The 19,021-nt window shown below is 38.0% G+C and overlaps 1 protein-coding gene across 1 annotated transcript; it reads left to right on the forward strand.

The window, feature by feature from the left end:
- Positions 1–1,023: 1,023 nt before the first annotated feature.
- On the forward strand, positions 1,024–18,749 carry RB195_012339 (uncharacterized protein; the record flags this gene model as incomplete). Its single annotated transcript, XM_064194146.1, has 31 exons — positions 1,024–1,051; positions 1,121–1,251; positions 2,253–2,321; positions 2,392–2,493; positions 2,561–2,717; positions 3,561–3,718; positions 3,779–3,895; positions 5,599–5,682; positions 5,771–5,854; positions 5,915–5,983; positions 8,708–8,808; positions 8,946–9,086; positions 9,321–9,464; positions 11,188–11,275; positions 11,354–11,458; positions 12,636–12,711; positions 12,763–12,845; positions 13,000–13,107; positions 14,077–14,194; positions 14,262–14,344; positions 14,535–14,609; positions 15,503–15,577; positions 15,636–15,674; positions 15,753–15,788; positions 15,908–15,980; positions 17,084–17,115; positions 17,178–17,249; positions 17,315–17,344; positions 17,746–17,890; positions 17,980–18,069; positions 18,190–18,749. 31 exons carry the CDS (start codon positions 1,024–1,026, stop codon positions 18,747–18,749), a joined length of 3,273 nt encoding a protein of 1,090 aa, XP_064051729.1.
- Positions 18,750–19,021: the final 272 nt, after the last annotated feature.

Here is a 19,021-nt window from a genome sequence, read left to right on the forward strand (position 1 = left end):
AATGACGTCTGGAATGAGTTGTGCGATTTTTTCGTTTGTAGACATGGAGGCGTATGCAGAGCGGCAAAAATCCGGATGCTTACCGTAATCCATGTAGTCCTGCAACCTATTAGAACAGAAAAAATGCTACTGGTTTTTATGGAAAAAGAAGTAATTGAACTAAAAAAAGAAACTGAATTAAAAAAGTAATTAAAAAAGTGATAGGTATTTAAATGGATTTTTTCCAAGTGCTTGATCCGCGAATTCTTTATAATTTTTTCGCGCAATCAGTTCTTATTTTTAAAAAAACAGAGATCTTGAGAACAAATAGAAACATCTGTTACCTATGTGAAATGAAAGAAAACATTCGATTTAATAAATTGCATTGAGAAAAAAATACATGAAATCTCAAAAAAAAAAAACCTTTCGTTAATTTTCACTTAAGTTTTCCTCTACTAATTTCTTACAGGAATTTCTCTTCTGCACCAGAAAAATCCTCCAGCTCACCGATATTAGTACTGCAATATTAGTATTAGTAAAATTTTACATATATATTAATATTACACCATTATATTAATCAGTACCAATATATAGTATAATATTTATTTATTAGAAAAATTAAAATTTTCAAATTTCCTAAGTATTTGGACTTACCTGCATTCCCAAACGTTTTTAATAATTGTTATTAATTGTTATTATTTACTAATTGTTATTTCATTATTTTGGTCGCTTCTAGAAATTTTGAATTAATTTGATTTTTGAATTTGAAAAATTAAATTTGAACTTTATTTTATTAAACTATTAAATTAAATTATTAATTTACATTGTTATATTACTTTTTGTATTATTATTACACCCATTAATTTTATACATATACTTTCTACTAAATTTATTTTTTTTGTTTCCTGGGACCTTTTGCTGAAAAAAACAACTGTAACATGAAAACATTTCGTATTTATCGTGATTATCCTGGTATGTAGTTGGGTATAAATCCGATAATCCGCTCAGGTAAGGTTTATTCCTTAGATCAGGTCAAGCAATGTGATGTCTAGGAACCATAGTGCTCCAGCAGGTTATCCAGCCGTTATTCTGGAAGTTAGGTCGGTGGCCTAATCCTACGGAAAAATCCCGTCCGTTTTAGTGTGTGCTGAACCGGCGGCGACAAATCACACGTATTCGCAGCGTGCTTACGGTGATTTGGCTCCTTTCTACAATTATACGGCGACTCTGATGCGTTTTATCGTCAAGGATGTGGACGATGCTACGATCACTGTAGGTTACTGTACTTATTCGCATAAGTTAAATCTGTGAGATTTAGCGCACAAAAACCGGTAGATCACAAAAACTAATCTGCTAAGATGTCAGATATAACGAGGAGCCGCATGTTTAAGGATAAAAATCGTGCACTTACTGTTGTTGACGCGGATGACCGTGACGCGTACGCCGCAACACGTACGCACCTCCTCTGCGCTGCGCGTGAGAATCACGTGGTGGAGATATCGTAATGAAACTGACCACATCATTATCAGTAAAAGGTTTTGTCTGCATTATTCCATTCAGATGAGTATTCTGACCCGCATCTCCCGATCCTAGTAATGCATCCTTTAATGTAGTCGGGTCAAAACGACCTGAACCTCGGCACGATTGCGTAAGCGGCGCCGGTCGGTGCGTTGCGGAAGAGCGCAGCGGTAAGGAGCGTGCGCTGGGACTCTTGCTAACGCTACTCATTCCTGGAGATCATACGATGGCCCCGTCTTGATCCGAGCCGCTAGCCCTACCATCACGCGTATACAACTGCATCGAGCTTCGCAAGTCGCTCTGATCCGACCGCACAAGAAGGGAGCCGAAAATTTTTAGGTGAATTCCGCCCTCCCAGGTCCCATCACGGATTAAGCAGTGAATCCAAGCAGATAACGTTCTCGATGAATGCACCGTAGACTAATCCAGATCGTATGTGAAGAAAGTTAATATTTCTCATCTCAAATCTTAACCTCGAGCTTGAAAGGACTTTACTAGCTAGATCCTATGATCTACTCCCCAGATCAAAACCCATGGGTATTGATGTGAACTCGATCCGTTTGTCCCGTTCTTAGATGCGTCCCTTTTTTTTAATCCATAGCTCAGGCAATCAAATCAATCAATCAATCAATCAACCGCTCTAATGTTCCGAGCCAACTCAAATTCGCACAAATAGAGTGATATCCTCTTATCCGCTATCGTATAGACCATTTCATTTACTTCATCGAAAAAATCGATAATATTGGTGATTTCAGCGCGTTGCCAGAATGATCAATGATCCTAAAGAAACATCAATTTTTATATTGGGGGATGTGTTTCGAAATGTTCGTTCGAATCCACGTTTCGGTTTTTTTTCTCTCGCCGATCAATTTCTTTTTTTTGCAATTTTTCCAGGGATATATTTTATTGGTGGTCGTTGCCAGCCTCCTTATCTCAGCCATTCTTCTTATTTCTTGTCTTCTTGCTTTCACGTGTAATTTTTTCGGTGGAGACAAGGCAAGGGGTTTTTATGGTTCCAAGGATTTTTTTTTCAAATTTTCGAATTCCGGATTTGTTTTTCTAGCGTATGCCCAGTAAACGTACTATTACATGTGCTATGCTTTCTTTTGTTTTTTGTTTATTTATGGCATGCGTCGGAGCGTATTTGTTTACAAATAGTGTCATGTATATACGTAGTGCTTTGACCATATTACCTGTACAGCTGAACAAGTCTTCGGAGGGTAAGTGTCCATGATTTTTTGGTCAAATCTAGACAATTAGACCGTTCTATTCGTCTTTTTCTGGATTCTTTCCTAGTTTTCAAAGAAAAAGACAACTTTTTCGAGTTCCTTGCTTTTTTGCTGGGAAATTAAATGCATTAGGGGTTTTTCCACTAAAACAGTCACTACTTATTCTCCATACTCCTCCTCAATGAGGCAGAAAACACATGAACAAAAAAAGAGTTCCCGTAAATCTAGAGATAAAATTATATCGCAAAATCCATTAGAGAAAGTTCTGCAATTTTCTGGATCTCTTGATCCGGGAAAAACGTGCGCGAGAAACACCTATCCTTTTCGGCAATCACTTGTGCAAATCGATAAACTGAGAGATCAGGTGACTTCTCTTAGTGAGCCGAGTGAAGGTTTTGGGACGTGTCCACGCTGAATGCTGTAAAATCATGTCGATTGCATAGTGGAATTTTTTCAATACTTCAATATTGTATTAAATTATTTAATTACTGCAATTTTAGCTATTTAATGTTAATTAATGTCATATTCTTTAATATTATATGTTCAATATTCACTATTTTATTATTTTATTTTTCACATAGAAACTATTTTTCTTTTCTCCACTGATCGTAACCTAAAGGAAAACCAACAAATTCATTTTTTTTCTACAAAATCTTTTCTAATCTACTTTCAAAGATTTCTAAAATAAGCTCTGAGGTATAATTGTTGCGAAAATGCATGGCCAATTGTTCTTCGAGCATATTTTTGGTTGCTAATAAATAAAAGTAAAAATAATAGTGATGGTAAAAGAGTAAAAATAAAATAAACAATAATAACAGACTTCCCGGTGTTCAGATATCCGTAATTTTGTGGCAGAATTCGCGACAAATCTTCGATGTAATTTTGATGAAGGTGAAAAATTGCTACGCTACGAGATCGATCAGTTCATAGCGGGAATCACTAGCATACTCTATAGCCTACGTTGGAGAATCAATCCACAACCAGTGATTAAGGTGCTCATTTAACTAGATGATCATTAAAAACTGGTGATTTTATGTTTTAAACCCGTTCAGGTATTCGAAATTGAAGAAGAAATTCGAAGTGATCTTAATTTTATGAATGGTTTAATGAAAACAAACAATATTCCACTTTATGATCTGAAATTCTTAAGCAATGCCACGAACGATTTGGTGAGCTGGCAGTAATTTTTCTCCTAAGTGTTCTGCTTTTTTTAAACTTTTGGATCCTAAAATTTTTTACGCTTTACCAACATGGTACTTCCTGGGCTTCCAGAATCGAGTACATTACGCCTAGACCGTGCATATTTTCTTTCATTATTCCCTCTTTCTCATTCTACTTTGTGAATTTAATGAAATGAAATTTAATGAGTGAACTCCGGTGCTTGATAAAAGTTTGTTGCCAGTCGGGGTTCTGTCTCGCGTTAAAGGGGTTCGCTCGGCCGCCTGTCTTTCGTAAGTCATCTCCTGCCCCAGTACTGTTACATTGCATGTTTATTGGCCTCTCTATTATGACATACCACATTATCTTGAAGAAGGTGGGGACTCGTATGGACTCTACTACTTATTTGACGGAGAATACAATATGGACCATGCCGACTAGCACCAGCCGCGAGCCACCAAAGCTTTATGCGAGGGCGTGGCTCTCCCTGCTTTGCTGCGGTCCACCTTTTCACTTCTCAAGATGTTATACCTTGTTCCCAGTTTTTTTTTTTTTTTAAAAAAAAAAAAAAAAAAAAAAAAAAAAAAAAAAAAAAAAAAAAAAAATTTGGGGGGGGGGGGAAGGGGAAAAAAAAAAACAGGGGGTTTTTTTTGGGGGAGGGTTTTTTTGGGAAAAAAATTTAAAAACAAAAATAGCTGAATTGAAGAAAATTTGACGATTTGCATGAATTGAGTCATATGTACATACATGTAATGAAACAGAGCAAAATAAACCATGTTGCGGTGAAAAAACAAAAAAAAAAGCGGAACCGTGGATACATCCGCTTGCATATGATCAAAGACTAGAGGTAATCAAGTTCGCCGAGAAGTTAGTTATATAAGGGTGTAGCGACTTACGCATCGTAATTGTAAGTTATTCTCCTCCTATCTGGATACACTATGAACCGACTTCCATCATATCTTCGACAGTCACTTTGAGTAGAACGGAAAAGGTGTCAGTACTCCCCCTAAGCATAATTGGAGCAGTAATCTTCTGCGATAAAGAAGATTTTTCCCATTTTTCCCATTGTGTTAAAGTCGGTATTCCAGAGGTCGACTATGTTGGAATCTTCCCAGGAAAAGATGAGGTTAGTTGTGTAGATTGCGAATATAAGAGTGCTCACGCTCAATTCATTAACGACGTGGGAAACGGCCCACGAGTTCAAATTTTTCTACGAGGTACCATCAAACGCCCTAATCCCGTAGTACACCCGCCTCGTCTGGAAGCGAACAGACGGTATTCAATAGGAATTCTCAACGATCTATTCAAGTAAAACCAATGGTTATCCTGCTGAGTAAATCGACGCGAATACCAAGGCAGCGTTATAAGGTGCCTCGTAGAAAAATTCGTGCAGAATGCCCGTCTCCCACGCCGTTTTTCAGAGCAAATGATTGAATTGGACGTGAACCCACACTCATACTCGTAATTCACATCTCTAGCTTTTCTCGAAGAGATCCCAGCATTGTTAATTTTGTATTATGTTGCTTCAATGAAAATTAAGAAGAAATTAAAATTTATACAGCACCCAATCTACTATGTGAGGACAAAGAAAAAATCCTCAATCTGTTAATTTCAGTACACATATGTCGAGTTTTTTTTTCAAAAATAATTTGATGACATATTCCGCGATTTTTGAGAACTACGTATGTATTTTACTCAAAATTGGATAATTTAGTTAAAAACACTCACTGTGGGAATGGAATCGATCCGAGACGCTCTTAATGACACTCGAGACCGGCTGGTTTTGTTGGGAAAAGATGCAAGCTATTTCCATTATCCTTTTAATTTTCTTTGTCTTTGAGAGGAAAAAACTGCAAACGTTCCAAAAACCCTAAATCCACGTTTAGCTTAATACGTCAATTGGACAAATGAATCAACAAAAATCTACTATGCTATCAGAGTTGTCTGTTTACGAGATGACACTGGAAGCGGTGAGAATAATGTTTTTTCACGAAAGTGTACGTTTATGGCATGGAACGATTTTTTTCCAGATAGTGAATGCCGTTAATCAACAATCGGAAGAGTCTCGGAAAGTTCTCTATCGAATTCTACAAGAACACGTTAGTTGGTTTCGGATTGTGGGATTCGTATAGGAAAAAAAACCCCAAACGTTCCAAAAAGCCAAAATCTAGGATTCGGTAGACCTATGAATTAGAGTTTGATACTAAATCTATCATCATGCTATATAATAACGAGCTAATTCTGTCACGTGTGCTTGTGTTTGTGTTCTAGAAGTTTTAGAAAGTAGTAAGACGGGTAGAACGACGTTCAGTGGATAGGAAGCCACTAGTAGAGCGGAGCAGAGCGGTAAAATGAGGCCAGTTGGGTCCCACGACGTCGAGTTAGTGAAAAGAGGAGAAAAACTCCCACTTCGAATAATATTTTCAAATTGTAACGGTACCAAGGGAATATAAGTATGAAATCAAGTTTGAATACTCTCCAAAGTAGTACTGACGCAGTAAAGAAGAAAACCGTGAAATCATCATTCCATTTCATGAATGCTATAAAGAAAAGAACGAAGAAAGCCTCAAAATAGAAAGATACAAATAGCAAAACGAGCACCAGAAGAATTGTGATGTTCGACGTTAGCCGGGCGTTCAGACTGGCCTTAGACGAGTCTTCAGAGCACCTTGAAAAAGGCGGCCTGGTGGTCCTCCGTTATGTGACCGAAGCGGCAAAGATTTAAGGACCACGTCTACTACAGGACAACATTCTGTGGCTTTTCGCCGTTGGTCATTCGCCGGTGTTAAGTGTGTGTGTGTCTGTGATAAAGTGTCTGGCGTTAATCAATCCGCTTGGGATGCGACCCTACGTTCACTTCAATTCAGAATCGTTTGAGGTTTACGGCGTGTACCTGGTCTATGGTCTGCGGGGCTACCAGATGTGCCAGGTCAGTGTTTTTATCCTCCCAGACAAGTCTGGTACCAATTTATCGACTCCGAAGGGATGAAAGGCTTGGTGAGCATTAGAGCGGATTCGATCCCCTCCGATCGATCGTGCAGGAAGCGGAACCTCTAACCGTTACACTACACTCGCCCTCACCCGTGTTATCGTAATAAAATTTTCTACACACTTTGAGGAGTAGTCGAGGAAATGCTACGATGCAATCGAGATTCTCCACCGCTGCTAATTTTTCCTCGATGGTTCCTCCTTGAAAGAGGAAATGTTGTCGATGTTTGTCAAATCACACAGGTCAAAGAGACGCGGGTTAACGTTGTTCGATATTTGGTCCGCAAGATAATACCGTATTCCAAGCAAATCGGATTATTGCTTTTCGTATTCGCATCAATTCCGAATGTGAATTTCTGCTGGCTGACTCTCTTAGGGATCAACGAGTAGTATTTATCATAGGAGGATTTCTTGTTGTTGTTTTTTTTAGCGGTTTTCGTTGATGTTGTATACTTATATTGCTTTACGATGCAGAGTTAAAGGCAACGTATCACGAAGATGTAAATGTTGAGGCACCTGTGGGCAATTATAGGGCTTATTTTCTATATTACGAATATGGGCGTTGTCACGGTCAATTCTTCCTACTCGCCCTAAAAAGGGGCGTGGGAAATGACTTTTATTTTTACGAGGTACGTTAGAACGCGCTTCCCTTGCATACACGCTGCATTTGCGAGCGATCGAGAATCAATGAAGTCTTCTCAGCTCACTCCGTCCAAGTAAAGTCATTAATAAGCTCATGAGGGAACCGAAGCGTGTGCAAAGGTGGCGCGTTCTAACGTGCCTCGTAGGGGCTAAAGTGTTTCCCACGTTGTCGTTTCCTACGATGATTATGGGGAACTGTGCGTCCGCGCTCCCACTTCTGATCTACAACTCTATATTTGCCGACAGAAACACCCAACCTCGCTAGTTATGTGTTACGGTGCCTTTAACGGTGTCGTTATCGTACGAAGACGGTAAGATACGAATTTCTACACTAGGGTTTCGTAACCGTTTCTAGATGCTTCTGCCATGCAACAAACGGTGCCTCCGGACTCCGCAGTAGTCTGTGGAATGCGGCTTTTTGGGGTTCGACAACGATCGGCAGTTCACCGTGACGAAACGGATACGTTCCAGGTTTTTTAAAGAATTTGAACTATCAAGTGTTGGCTTTAGTTGGATGTGCTGGACGAGAGCATCCTTTTTTCACTTCTTCTCTTTTTTTCAATCTGGGAGACTTGCGGCATACATCTCTGCAGGCTATACAGCTTCCTGGAGTGTACGTTCGATAACCTGGTTGCGTGGCCTAAACCAATCAGGGTCACCATGTTTTCTGGAACGTATGGAGGCGAGGGAGCTTTGACGACTTTATCGAAGGAATTAAATTAAAGGGAATTTATATTACTACTTATCCTTCATAAGTATGGAAATGCTAAGGAATTTATGACGTCAAAACAAAATCCTTCCGACGAAAAACACATCTGCCTAAATGAAGGATGACTGAGGGGAATATGCTCCAAGGACTCACCTACATTTCACACTGGTTAAATTTAATCAAAGTTAAATTCTATTCATTCCAAGGCACCGCGAGCAGACAGAATTTCGACTTATATTTGCCGAAACTGTGAATTATTAGGGACTTGGAACCAATTTGCGTCCATTTTCGATCATTTTTTGACTTAGTGTCAAAAACACATGACGAGTGGTTCTCAACGAATTATTAAGCCCATTGTATGATTTGGGTTTCTGCAAATTTTTGAATTTTCAAAATCCCTATTTTTTTGGCTGGTATCCAGTTGTCGTTTCGATTTCAGGTCTTTTTAAGATTCGAAAAATCCGACTATGATATTCTTTTGCAGGATTATGTTGAAAAGTCGAACAAATACATTATAGTGATTCTAGTACTCCCACTGACACTTGTCCTACTGTCCGCTTTAGGCCTGGCATTCCTATTCTTCAGGTGACAATAATTATAGAATATTGGTTCTGTTAATTAAACTACAATTAATTACCTATTAATTGTGATTCATTTGTCAATTATAAGTTATTTCACTGAAATGGATTTTCTTCTGATGTCCTCTTTCTGGACATTTCCAGGTGTCTGGGGAATATTTTTAGCAACGAATCAGACCAGGAGTTCCCCATACGAAATATGATATCCGACCTTGGAGCAAGGATTCTAAGCTTGGGCGGATATTTAGCGTTGCTTGTCACCTCGTTGTTGTTTTTGATGGTCGCGTGAGTTTTCTAATATTAAAACAAAAATATATTAAAACAAACAAATAGTAGGTAAATAAAATAAAGTAATAAAATAAATAAATATAAATAAAAATAAACATAAGTTATGTGAAATAAAATGAGTAAAGAAGGAGAAGATACTGTACGCACTAACTGTTTTTCTCATAAAATACATTCGTCTATGGCATTCAGATATTTTTTTAACTGACAACAAAGATTATATTCAATTTTCAGTGCATGCTTTGTGATTGCGTTCATATCCATGTTTTTGTGTATGGGATTATTTGAGGATCATGATGTTCGTCTTCTGTATGCTCTACCACCGAGGTCCTTTAAAAGCAACTTCAGCAAGAACAACAATATTAAGCTTAATATGCAGTACGTTTTTTAATTATTAATTTTAACTATTAAGTGCGTGCCCCGGTTCCGCTCCGAAGAGGGGCGACAGGCATCGCCCCGAGGACGACTGCCCGAATCCGGAGAAGTCCGCGCTGGGCTAGCCACCACATCGCGACCTAGCGGAACCCTGCGGAGTCGCGCTCAGGGTCCCATACCCCTGCTCTGATTTCCCCTTCGGAGGCCTCGGGCTACTCCCCGATTCCACCCCCAACCTTACGGCCTATGATTATAATGCGGCACAAGTGGCCAAATATGCTGGTTTATCTTAATATCGACAACACATGGCAAAGATAAATACACGACATGAAAAGGTGGATCGATGACGGGCCTGCCAAATGGCTGAGCGGTTGTGGTTTTCGGCGGTTAGGTGGATAGTGGACGCGGTCCGGATTCATGGATAGTGGATATAGGTGGGTACAAGTGGTGAATGGTGGTGGTAGATAGTAGAATTCAGATAACTGTGGTGGCATGTGCTAATCGATCAAATACGCGAACATAAAAGAACGACACCACAATGGAACGAAAAAGGAACTGCACTCCGAGTGCTCGGACCCAGCCCTTATATACTGCGGCTGGCGCCAGAACGCTACCGTAATACATTTTTGATGGCAATATTTCCCGCACGCCATCTGGGAAAGGATGCCGGCCAGAAAGTCGTGCTGGGCACGACATACACGGGGTCATAGATTATGGAGAGAAGGATGATTCTGTCCATTTCTACTTAATTGCCGTTCAAAATGGTCTAGAAGGTACGGCCTCGAGCGTTCCGGCGCGCTAATTTCTATAACGAGTTCGATTGGAGCGCGCCAGTGTTGTGCACGCGCCGCATCTTCCGGGCTGTTTTTTGCGGCAGTTAGGAAGGAATGGAAGGAGTTACCCTTCTCTCTATAATCTACGACCAAGTATCGGCATAACCCACGTGAAACCCGCACCACCCCAGATTCGTGGGGTGATGTTTTTAAGCTGTCTCTCGCGCTTCAGTGAGGAGTTAATCGACAGACCGATGTACAGGCGGAAACAGAAAAAGATTTCGTTACTAATACGACTATGAAGTAATCTCAATCATGCCTAAAGGCAGTTTATCACGAAATTTTCGCGGTGCAGAAATGTGATGGAAAACATAAGGTTTGAAGTGTGGATCACGCATATGAGCGTGGCTCCGCTCAGTTTTTCATAATAGTCCCGAAAGACGGCGTGGAAGCCGCTTTAATTCCTACGAGATACGTTAGAACGCATCATCCCCAAGCACGCGCCACACCCACAAGCGACCGGTCGAGCATCATCGAGATTTTTTCAACAGCCTCTCAATGTGAAACCAATGAATAGTCTGCTGAGCGGACAGCAGCATGCACAAGAAGGCGCGTTCTAACGCATCTCGTAGGAAAAAAACGCCGTTCCCACACCGTATTGCAGGACTATTATGAAGAATTGAGCGAGGCCACATTCATATTTGTGATTCTAAGTGTATGATTTTTTCTATCAGATTTCCACACTACATCAATTTCTTGATACGCCGCGCTTAAGTAGATCGAAAAATTATACCACCTTCGAGAACATAACGAGTCAGGCCGACACGACACTTCCAGCCTGTGACTGTGTTGTAAGACAAATAAAGAAATGGTTGTTCATTGCAAAGGATGTTAGGAAATTGGAGAAAAGAAAAAGAAACAGAACAATCCTATAGAAAATGTAACTAATTTAGCGACACATTCTACAAATGCAAGAACGGTTTCTCATTTTTTGACGCGATCGAAGGTGACAAAATTTGGGCACGTAAAGAAGTAGGAAAGGTGAGATACGGTAGCAGCTTCCGAAATGCACAGATTACTTTTTGCCATCGTTTCAAAATTGTGATGGAATCTCTTCAGAAATTATCAGATCTGAGAAAGACCAGTTTTCGACGACGGCTTCGAAATTTTCATTTAAGCAGTGAAATCGCCGAGAATTTGAAGAAAACTGCCTCGAAGATTAACGTCCGTCCGCCTCTTAGCTGCAGTTCTCCCTAATTTTATTTCTTTTAAAAACTTTATATTTCGCAATTCAATACAGTCATAGGAAATATTTCTGATAGATACGATAGAAATTTCCATAAAATCTCGCAGTTTGAATCGATCCGGATCAAATATCCGCTATAATATCTCTTTAGAAGTACTGATCAGGTGGTAAAAGAACTATCGAAATGGGACCTGATGTATAAATTCTGAAATATCAAACACTTCACATTTTTGTCAGCTACTTATTTCACTACGTCAACCAAAAAAAAATTAAAGGACAAGAGAAAACGAGCAGAATAATAAAAATAAATATAACTAGAAGTTAACGCCTCAATACGCATGAAGCGATCTGTAAATCTGTAATCGCATCGTTTGGAAAATTGCTCAGGAGAATTTTCGTTGTTGGGATCTCTCTGGTGGCAAATAGCTTTCGGGCCGCAGGTCATAGATACTCCCCGAAAAAAAACGCGGAAAATCATTCACGAATCCAGAAATCAGAGGAATCAGCAACGCTCGACTCATCAATTTACTGTAACGAAGCAACTCTTTACACCTCTTGGATTGACGAAATGGAATTAGGGAGAAAAAGAACTAGTAAAAAAAAACTAGCTATCCACTTATGTAATTTCTTCCACCGACTTAAAGCCATCAGACCAAACGATGAACTCCGCTTTACGACATTCCATTCCGTCAATTCTATGGGCGTAAAGAGTTGTCTCGTTGAATAAATTGATCCGAATGTTTTGCACTTTTGCGGTCAACGGACCTCAAATTCGAATGCTTCCTACTTCTGCTCTGATCCTTATAAAGTATGCCCAGACCTCTTTCCATCATCAGAGTGAACTCAACAATAACCGTTTCCCCGGACTATTCCTCCTACGCATATTGATTTTTGATTGATCAACCGCGCAAAGATTTCTTAGATTGATGGCTGACCACGTTTTTCGATAAATCACCTCCCTAACCCAGGCCTATCTGCAGCACAATCAGCAATTTATCCTTGAAGCTTATTGAAATCAATCAATATTCGAATAGCATGCATTGTAACCTTATTTCCGGATCTAAATTGATCCATATATTATTTGATTGATTGAATTTGATTTATCGTGGGCGTGGCTTTGAAGACAAGTTCTTTACGATCGAAAACTTTTTGCAGGAATCGTCACAGAACTTTAATAGTTCTTTCCAACAACTTCGAAGATTTCAAGACCCATCAATCCATACTTTTTACGGTACGTTCTACTTGTTTTTCAATGGTTGACGTCATCGAGATAAAATTTTAGTGGAACAATTGGAAAAATCGGCTGGAAAAGTTCTCAACAACACTGTTCGTTTGAATACGGCACTCGTAGAATGTGGAGAATTGGTGAGATCTAAGCGGTTACGGGGCTGCTTAAATTTTTATATTTCATTATCCCAATTTCATAATTATAATTTTCATGGTTTTTTTTCCGTAATTTCAATTTCACCCCTTTTTTCTCAACTTTTCCGAACCACACCTAAATTCTCAGTTTTTTCAGGTGACAGATTTAGCGTCGAGAAGTAGACGAGACAGATTCTCGGTGGATATCCAGACTCATCTGAAACGTGTCGAGGAAGCGATAATTGAGGCGGTGGCGAAACTTTTGGTTAGGGATTTATCGAGCGTTCGTGAGCAGAGTATAAACGACTGCATAATTGTTATTTTGTTTTGTTATTTTTTAATTGTTATCTTTCAAAATCCTCTTTATTCTCTATTTTTCTTCTTTTTTTTTTGAATTTCACTTCAAAACGAGATGCGACCAACGTTTTCAGTGGTGTATTCACACTGGGTACGTTTTCGCTCGAATAACCGTGGCATATTCGTATTTTGCCGTATTAGGACCTTTCAAATTTTCCTTCTAAAAAAAAGAAATTTTTCCATTGCAGAGAAACAAACAAATCCACTATGAAATTGTTCAATTGTCAAACTCTCAAAAAATATGTCACAAATCGTATACTCTTTTGGATACTGTAGCAACAAAGTTGAGCTCTTTGTTTTGAACTTACCTCTTTCGGTTTGAGCTAATTTTTTTGAGCTCTGGAAAAGGATAACAGCATAAAATATCACTTATAGTACGGTTAGAAGAAAAATATTTCACATCTGCCACAATTTTACGGAATTTAAATCAAATTTTAATTTTTTAAAATTTTTATTTTTTTTTTTTGAATTTTGTTTCAAACCGCGTAGCGGCCTTCCAGACAGCGATCAATTTCGATATTTTTATCCTCGATTTCAAAACAGTTTTTAGAGGCCAAATTTCGAGTTTCAAGTTGAAAAAAAATTCTGATTAAATAATTTTTATTGAATTCTTATTATTTATTTATTGTCTTGGTGTGTTTCTTGGAAGAAGATCGTTCGATAAAAGTCAGTACTTATGTTTACTCTGGCGAACGCATTCACTCGGAGCAGGAGCCTCAGGGAACAGAGAGTGTGGGAAAGAGAGAAAGTGCGCGAGTTGTGGCAGACGCGTCGCGGTCTTTCGCGTAAACATAGACACTAGCGACAGTATAATTGCTAGTAATAATGTCTCCATATGTTTTTCCCGATTATTTTTTTTTCTCTCTCTTATTTGTAGAGGACTATGAACGATTTATCTCCGCAATGTCAGTCATTAATGGCAATTTGGAACGATATTGGTTTCTATTTATGCAATATCATTGCTGTACCCGCTCAAGGACTTTGGGTGGCATGCCGTAAGATTACATCTTCAATTAATTTTTTTCTTTAAATCGCATCATGGAGGTAAAAAAAAATTCCAAGTGCTGACTGCGATTGGTTCATTCACCATCTACACGGCGCTTTTCGAAGCTACAACGTTCCTGTTCAGCTACGCGAAGGAAAAGGTTCGTTTTATTTTTGTTTACCATACTAACTACAGTACAATTTTAAATTTCATTAATATTTATTTGGCTGAGTCTAGTGGTACTAGCATTTTCCGCTTGAAAATAATTTTCCGACTTGCTTGAAATTGATATTTTTATTGCTTGATTTTTTTTGCTTGATATTTTTTTTCAAACAATTATTTTTTAACAGGCTGAATCTATGGAAAGTGAAGGAATCTTTAGACAAAAGAAATCCAGTCTCGCGGTAGACAAAACACAGTATGACGTGAGTATAAGTGACGAGTTTTTCTTCTTTTCTTACTTTTTTCTTTTTCTTTTTCTCTTTCTTCTTCTCTACTATGAGTCCTGCACTGATTATAATGTTTACCATAAGTATGTTTACGTTTGATTTTAATAGTAGTTACTGTAGTTTTAGTAGTGTTATGTGTTCAGTTTTAGTTTAGTATTTAAGTATATGTTTTTTTTAATGCTTACTAATAGCTAAAATATAAAACGATACAATTTTCAGTGTACAAAATTAAAAAGTAGTTAATATGAACCTCAACAAACAGAACAAAAGAAATTCTATTTCAAAAATTTCCATTAAATTTTAATCTCAACTTTTCTGAATTTTAATTTCTAAATTTTCATTTAAAATTTGTATTCCGTCGAGTCCCCGTACTGTACAGGTAAAGCAGCATATTTAGCAACAAATATTTTTCGATAGTCAACTTTCCAACGGTACAAATTTTAGAAAAAATATATTTTGTTGTTTTTAATAATCATTAATTACTATTTTCAATAGTATTTAATCAGTCAATAAAGGTTTTGTTTTAAACCCAAGTGTATAAGCGGCACCGTACCCAAAAAGTGTGAAAATAATCGATCGCGATTGATTGATTGCTGAAATTTTCAAATAATCGATCGATCAAATCGATCCGAATACGTTCTCCTCTAAATGTTAGTTGGAATATTGACACCGGCAGAGTAACCCGTATAATACTGCGCTCTAATATTCAAGTATAATTAAGCCGTGAATAAACAAGATTGAACAGATTCGAATGCGTAATTCTCACCGAATATCTGAATGGTCGAGTTTTTCTGGGCCATTCATTTGGGTACTGTACAATTCGTTCTGAATTTTAATCTCCAAAATCATACTACCACTATTTTTTTTAGGAATGGGAGAAGTCAAAGAAAGTTAGTACGCAACAGGAACTCGTCATTCCGGGTATTGACGCAGAATCGGCTGTGGTAAACTGTGATTCACTCATTTATTATGAGAAAAAATTAATTTTTTTTCTGTTTTGAGATCATGACACCATTACCGCCAAATCGACACTCTCGAAAGGTGCGCACCCTAGTCTACTTTAAATAAATGATTTAAATAGTGTATGTTATAAATTTTAAATTCGAAATTTCTTTCTAGGTTAAATGGATTCCCGTCGATAGTGTTCTCTATCACGTAAGAACAGTGAAGAATAAGAAGAAGAGCAGAATATTTCTTCTTTTTTTTCTTATTACATTTTCTAATGAAATTTCATTTTTTTCGCCAAAAATTCTATTTAATATATACGATTTTAGCTATTTGGAATACCACAAGGAGTGAAATTTATGCCAGTACTCAGATCGTCAAGAGATATCCTCAAGAGGGCACGTAATATTTTTTCTAACTTATTAGAAAAAATAATAGAGTTATTCCATAATGTAATAGGATCAAATTGCCACATTGAACAGAAATTTAGAGAAATTCCTCCAGAAAATTCTACTAAAATTCTAATTCTATTCTTCGCCTATTCTACTCTTTATTCGAGTTAGCTGGATTTGCTCTCATAGCTTATTTCCAGAAATTTTCAGTAGTTATTTAGCTCTAAACTTTATTGATTGATTATTTTCACGGAACTCTCCGAAATTTGACGAAAAAAAGTTCTTCCGCTCCTTAACCATTCTTTTGGGGGTACTGTAGAAGTATTGTAGAAGTTCACAATTCTTGTCATTGTTATTGTCATAAAATACCAATTCAACCATTACAGTAGACATACTGAAAGTGTTGCCGTACACTGTAAAAATCTGCTACCGTAATCAAATTCAATGCAGAACCCGAGGGAAGGAAAAAAACAGCGAAAAACTACTCCAACTGTTGATCTAACGCGTAGATATAATGTTTCAGATGTAAGCTCCGCTTAACAAACATCACTGATCGAATTAATTGTTCGGTTTTTTTTTTGCAAGAAACACAAATGAGTGAGATAGAAACAGGAACCAGTAAAATTAAAAAATTATAACACTGTTTTTTTTATGGAGGGAAGAAATTCTTCATCAAGTAGCACATAAAGTTTTGTCAATAACTTTTTAGTTTTTCGTGCATTTTTACGTTTGAAAAGAACCGTTCACGACTTATTCTTCGACCTAATTTGTCAATAATAAGTACATAAGTTCAGGAAAATTTAGAAAAAAAAACAACGTTTTAGTTTCCAGCTCCTTCCAACTTTTCAAGGCGCATAATTCAAAAACGGTAACTAATTTTTAGATTGCAAAAAATTGCAAGTTTTTAGTTCCATCAATTTTAACACTGTTTCATAACGGTAAAGTGAGGCTTTCGTACAAAGCATTGCTAATTTTTGAAAAGCATATTTTATTCCCTTTTTGAATAAATAAATATATATGTACATATAAAATTTAATTGAAATCGCTGAGTCGCTTTTTCGCTTCTTCTAAAATATCTGATGAGGAGATTTATTGCTAAAATCTTTCAGGTAGCATGGTCTCAACGTGGTTTAAATATGGCAGACGTAAGTTCTTTTATAGGGCTTCGCCTCTATGTATACGATATACCGTACTCTCGTACGTCTAGGGATCCTGGAGGACAGTGGACGAACGGAAAACCGGACCGGCTCCGTCAGTGACATCAACGACCACAAAAGATGTGGGATTGGCCTTTTCTTCAATTCATATTATAAATAATATCATCACATATAAAACCTTTTCCAGAAGTCAACAAAGTTAGAGAATCCGAAACGGGTGTGTTTTTATATAACTTTTTTCCTGAAATTAACCTATATTTTGTTGTCATAGTTTCTGGATGCGTAGATGATTTATTTCGTCCTTCTGAGAGTGGATTTTTTGCTTCTCTGCAACGAAAAATTTCCTATGCTGTTAGGAGGAAAATTTAAAAGGTTTTTTCTTATAGAACCATAATGTGGAACGCTTCTGGTCCATTCACCCTTATACCGTTTATACTCGGAGCAGCACGATTTCTCGCGCTGCGTCAAGCGCGCTCACTTCTATTAATAACTTCTGGCGTAGTAGACCAGAAGTAAATGCGCCCCGGTCGTCATTTGGTGCCCTACAAACAACAGGACGAAAAAATCGCTATCAGGAAAGTCAGTTGGATCACATGTGCAGAATTTTTATTATTTAAGTATCCAATAGAAGACAACCTGGAAGCAAATGTGGAGATTCCGGAAATGATATCCTATCAGAAAGTTGTTCCGGGTTCTCACCGAAACATTGACGCGGAATCCGAGCAAAAAATTGATGTAAAATTCGAGCAAAAAACCGATGAAGGTAAAAAGGGTCTTCTAGGTCTTAATGGCACTAAAATCCTATATGAGGTTCTTGTTTCGTTTCTGGAAAATCCATACAGTATTGTTCAGGTAACGGTGAATCCGTTACTCCACACATGGAACGCGTTGCTCGACCCAAACGAGTCGATAAAGCTGCACGAAAGCAGAAATCGAAATCTAGTAAGTGCACAATTTCCATCGCTTTAAAATCTTTTCGAAAGAAAAAAATCATGCCTCAAGAGGTCAGAAATCCTCCTTCCGTAAGGAAAAATTGTAGAGAGTCCAGCAAAAATATTACAGCAACGGTGAAGCCGAAAATCCGGGATAAACCTCCGCAAACAACCAAGAAACCACATCGTCCAGCGTCAGCTTCCCCACGTCTCCAAAAGGAGGCGAAACACGAAATAAGATCCGAAGACTCTGAAAAATCCCTGAAAACAGCCATAAAAAGTGTTACAGATCCAACTAAGACAGCTCCTGTCCAGGAAGAGCTCGGCGTCACTTCCTCTTTGACAGACATAAGGAAAATTTTATTAGATGAAAAAGGAGCGGGAGTAGAGAACGGTACATCAACAGATCCTAGCAAAAGAACCGCGAAAAGGAAAAAATCCACCCCTCCGTCCAAGTCAACGTCCAAGTCAAAATTTAAGGAGGAGACAGAAGTAGAGAAAAAAATAGATGAAGAACCTGCCTCAAGGACTCACAATGGGTCTCGTAAGGTGACGAAAATTAAAGAGGATGTACCGGTAGACGATATAAATCGGCCGGAGGAAGAAACTAAAGAGGATCCAGCTACGGGCGATCCTCAGAAAAACAATGATGAAAACAAACATTGCCACAAGCACCACAGGGAATCCTAAGCGTAGAAGCGATATCAGAGCCGAGAAAAAAAATTTGATTGCGTAAGAACTAAACGTAGCGTTAATTTGTTGTTGTGCAACGTAAAGACTAACATGATAAAGTGCATTTTATGGAAATATACTTTAAATGGTACCACTATCGTTTATTTTGTTGAGGACGTTTTGTTCACACTATGTTTTTCCTGTATTTTTTTTAAATAAATGTTCTCACTCAGGTCAGATTCTCGACACTACTTTAGAAGTCGATTGTATATATCTCCAATTATTTTCTA

Source organism: Necator americanus, chromosome III, assembly GCF_031761385.1.
Source record: "Necator americanus strain Aroian chromosome III, whole genome shotgun sequence".
Classification (NCBI taxonomy): Eukaryota; Metazoa; Nematoda; class Chromadorea; order Rhabditida; family Ancylostomatidae; genus Necator; species Necator americanus.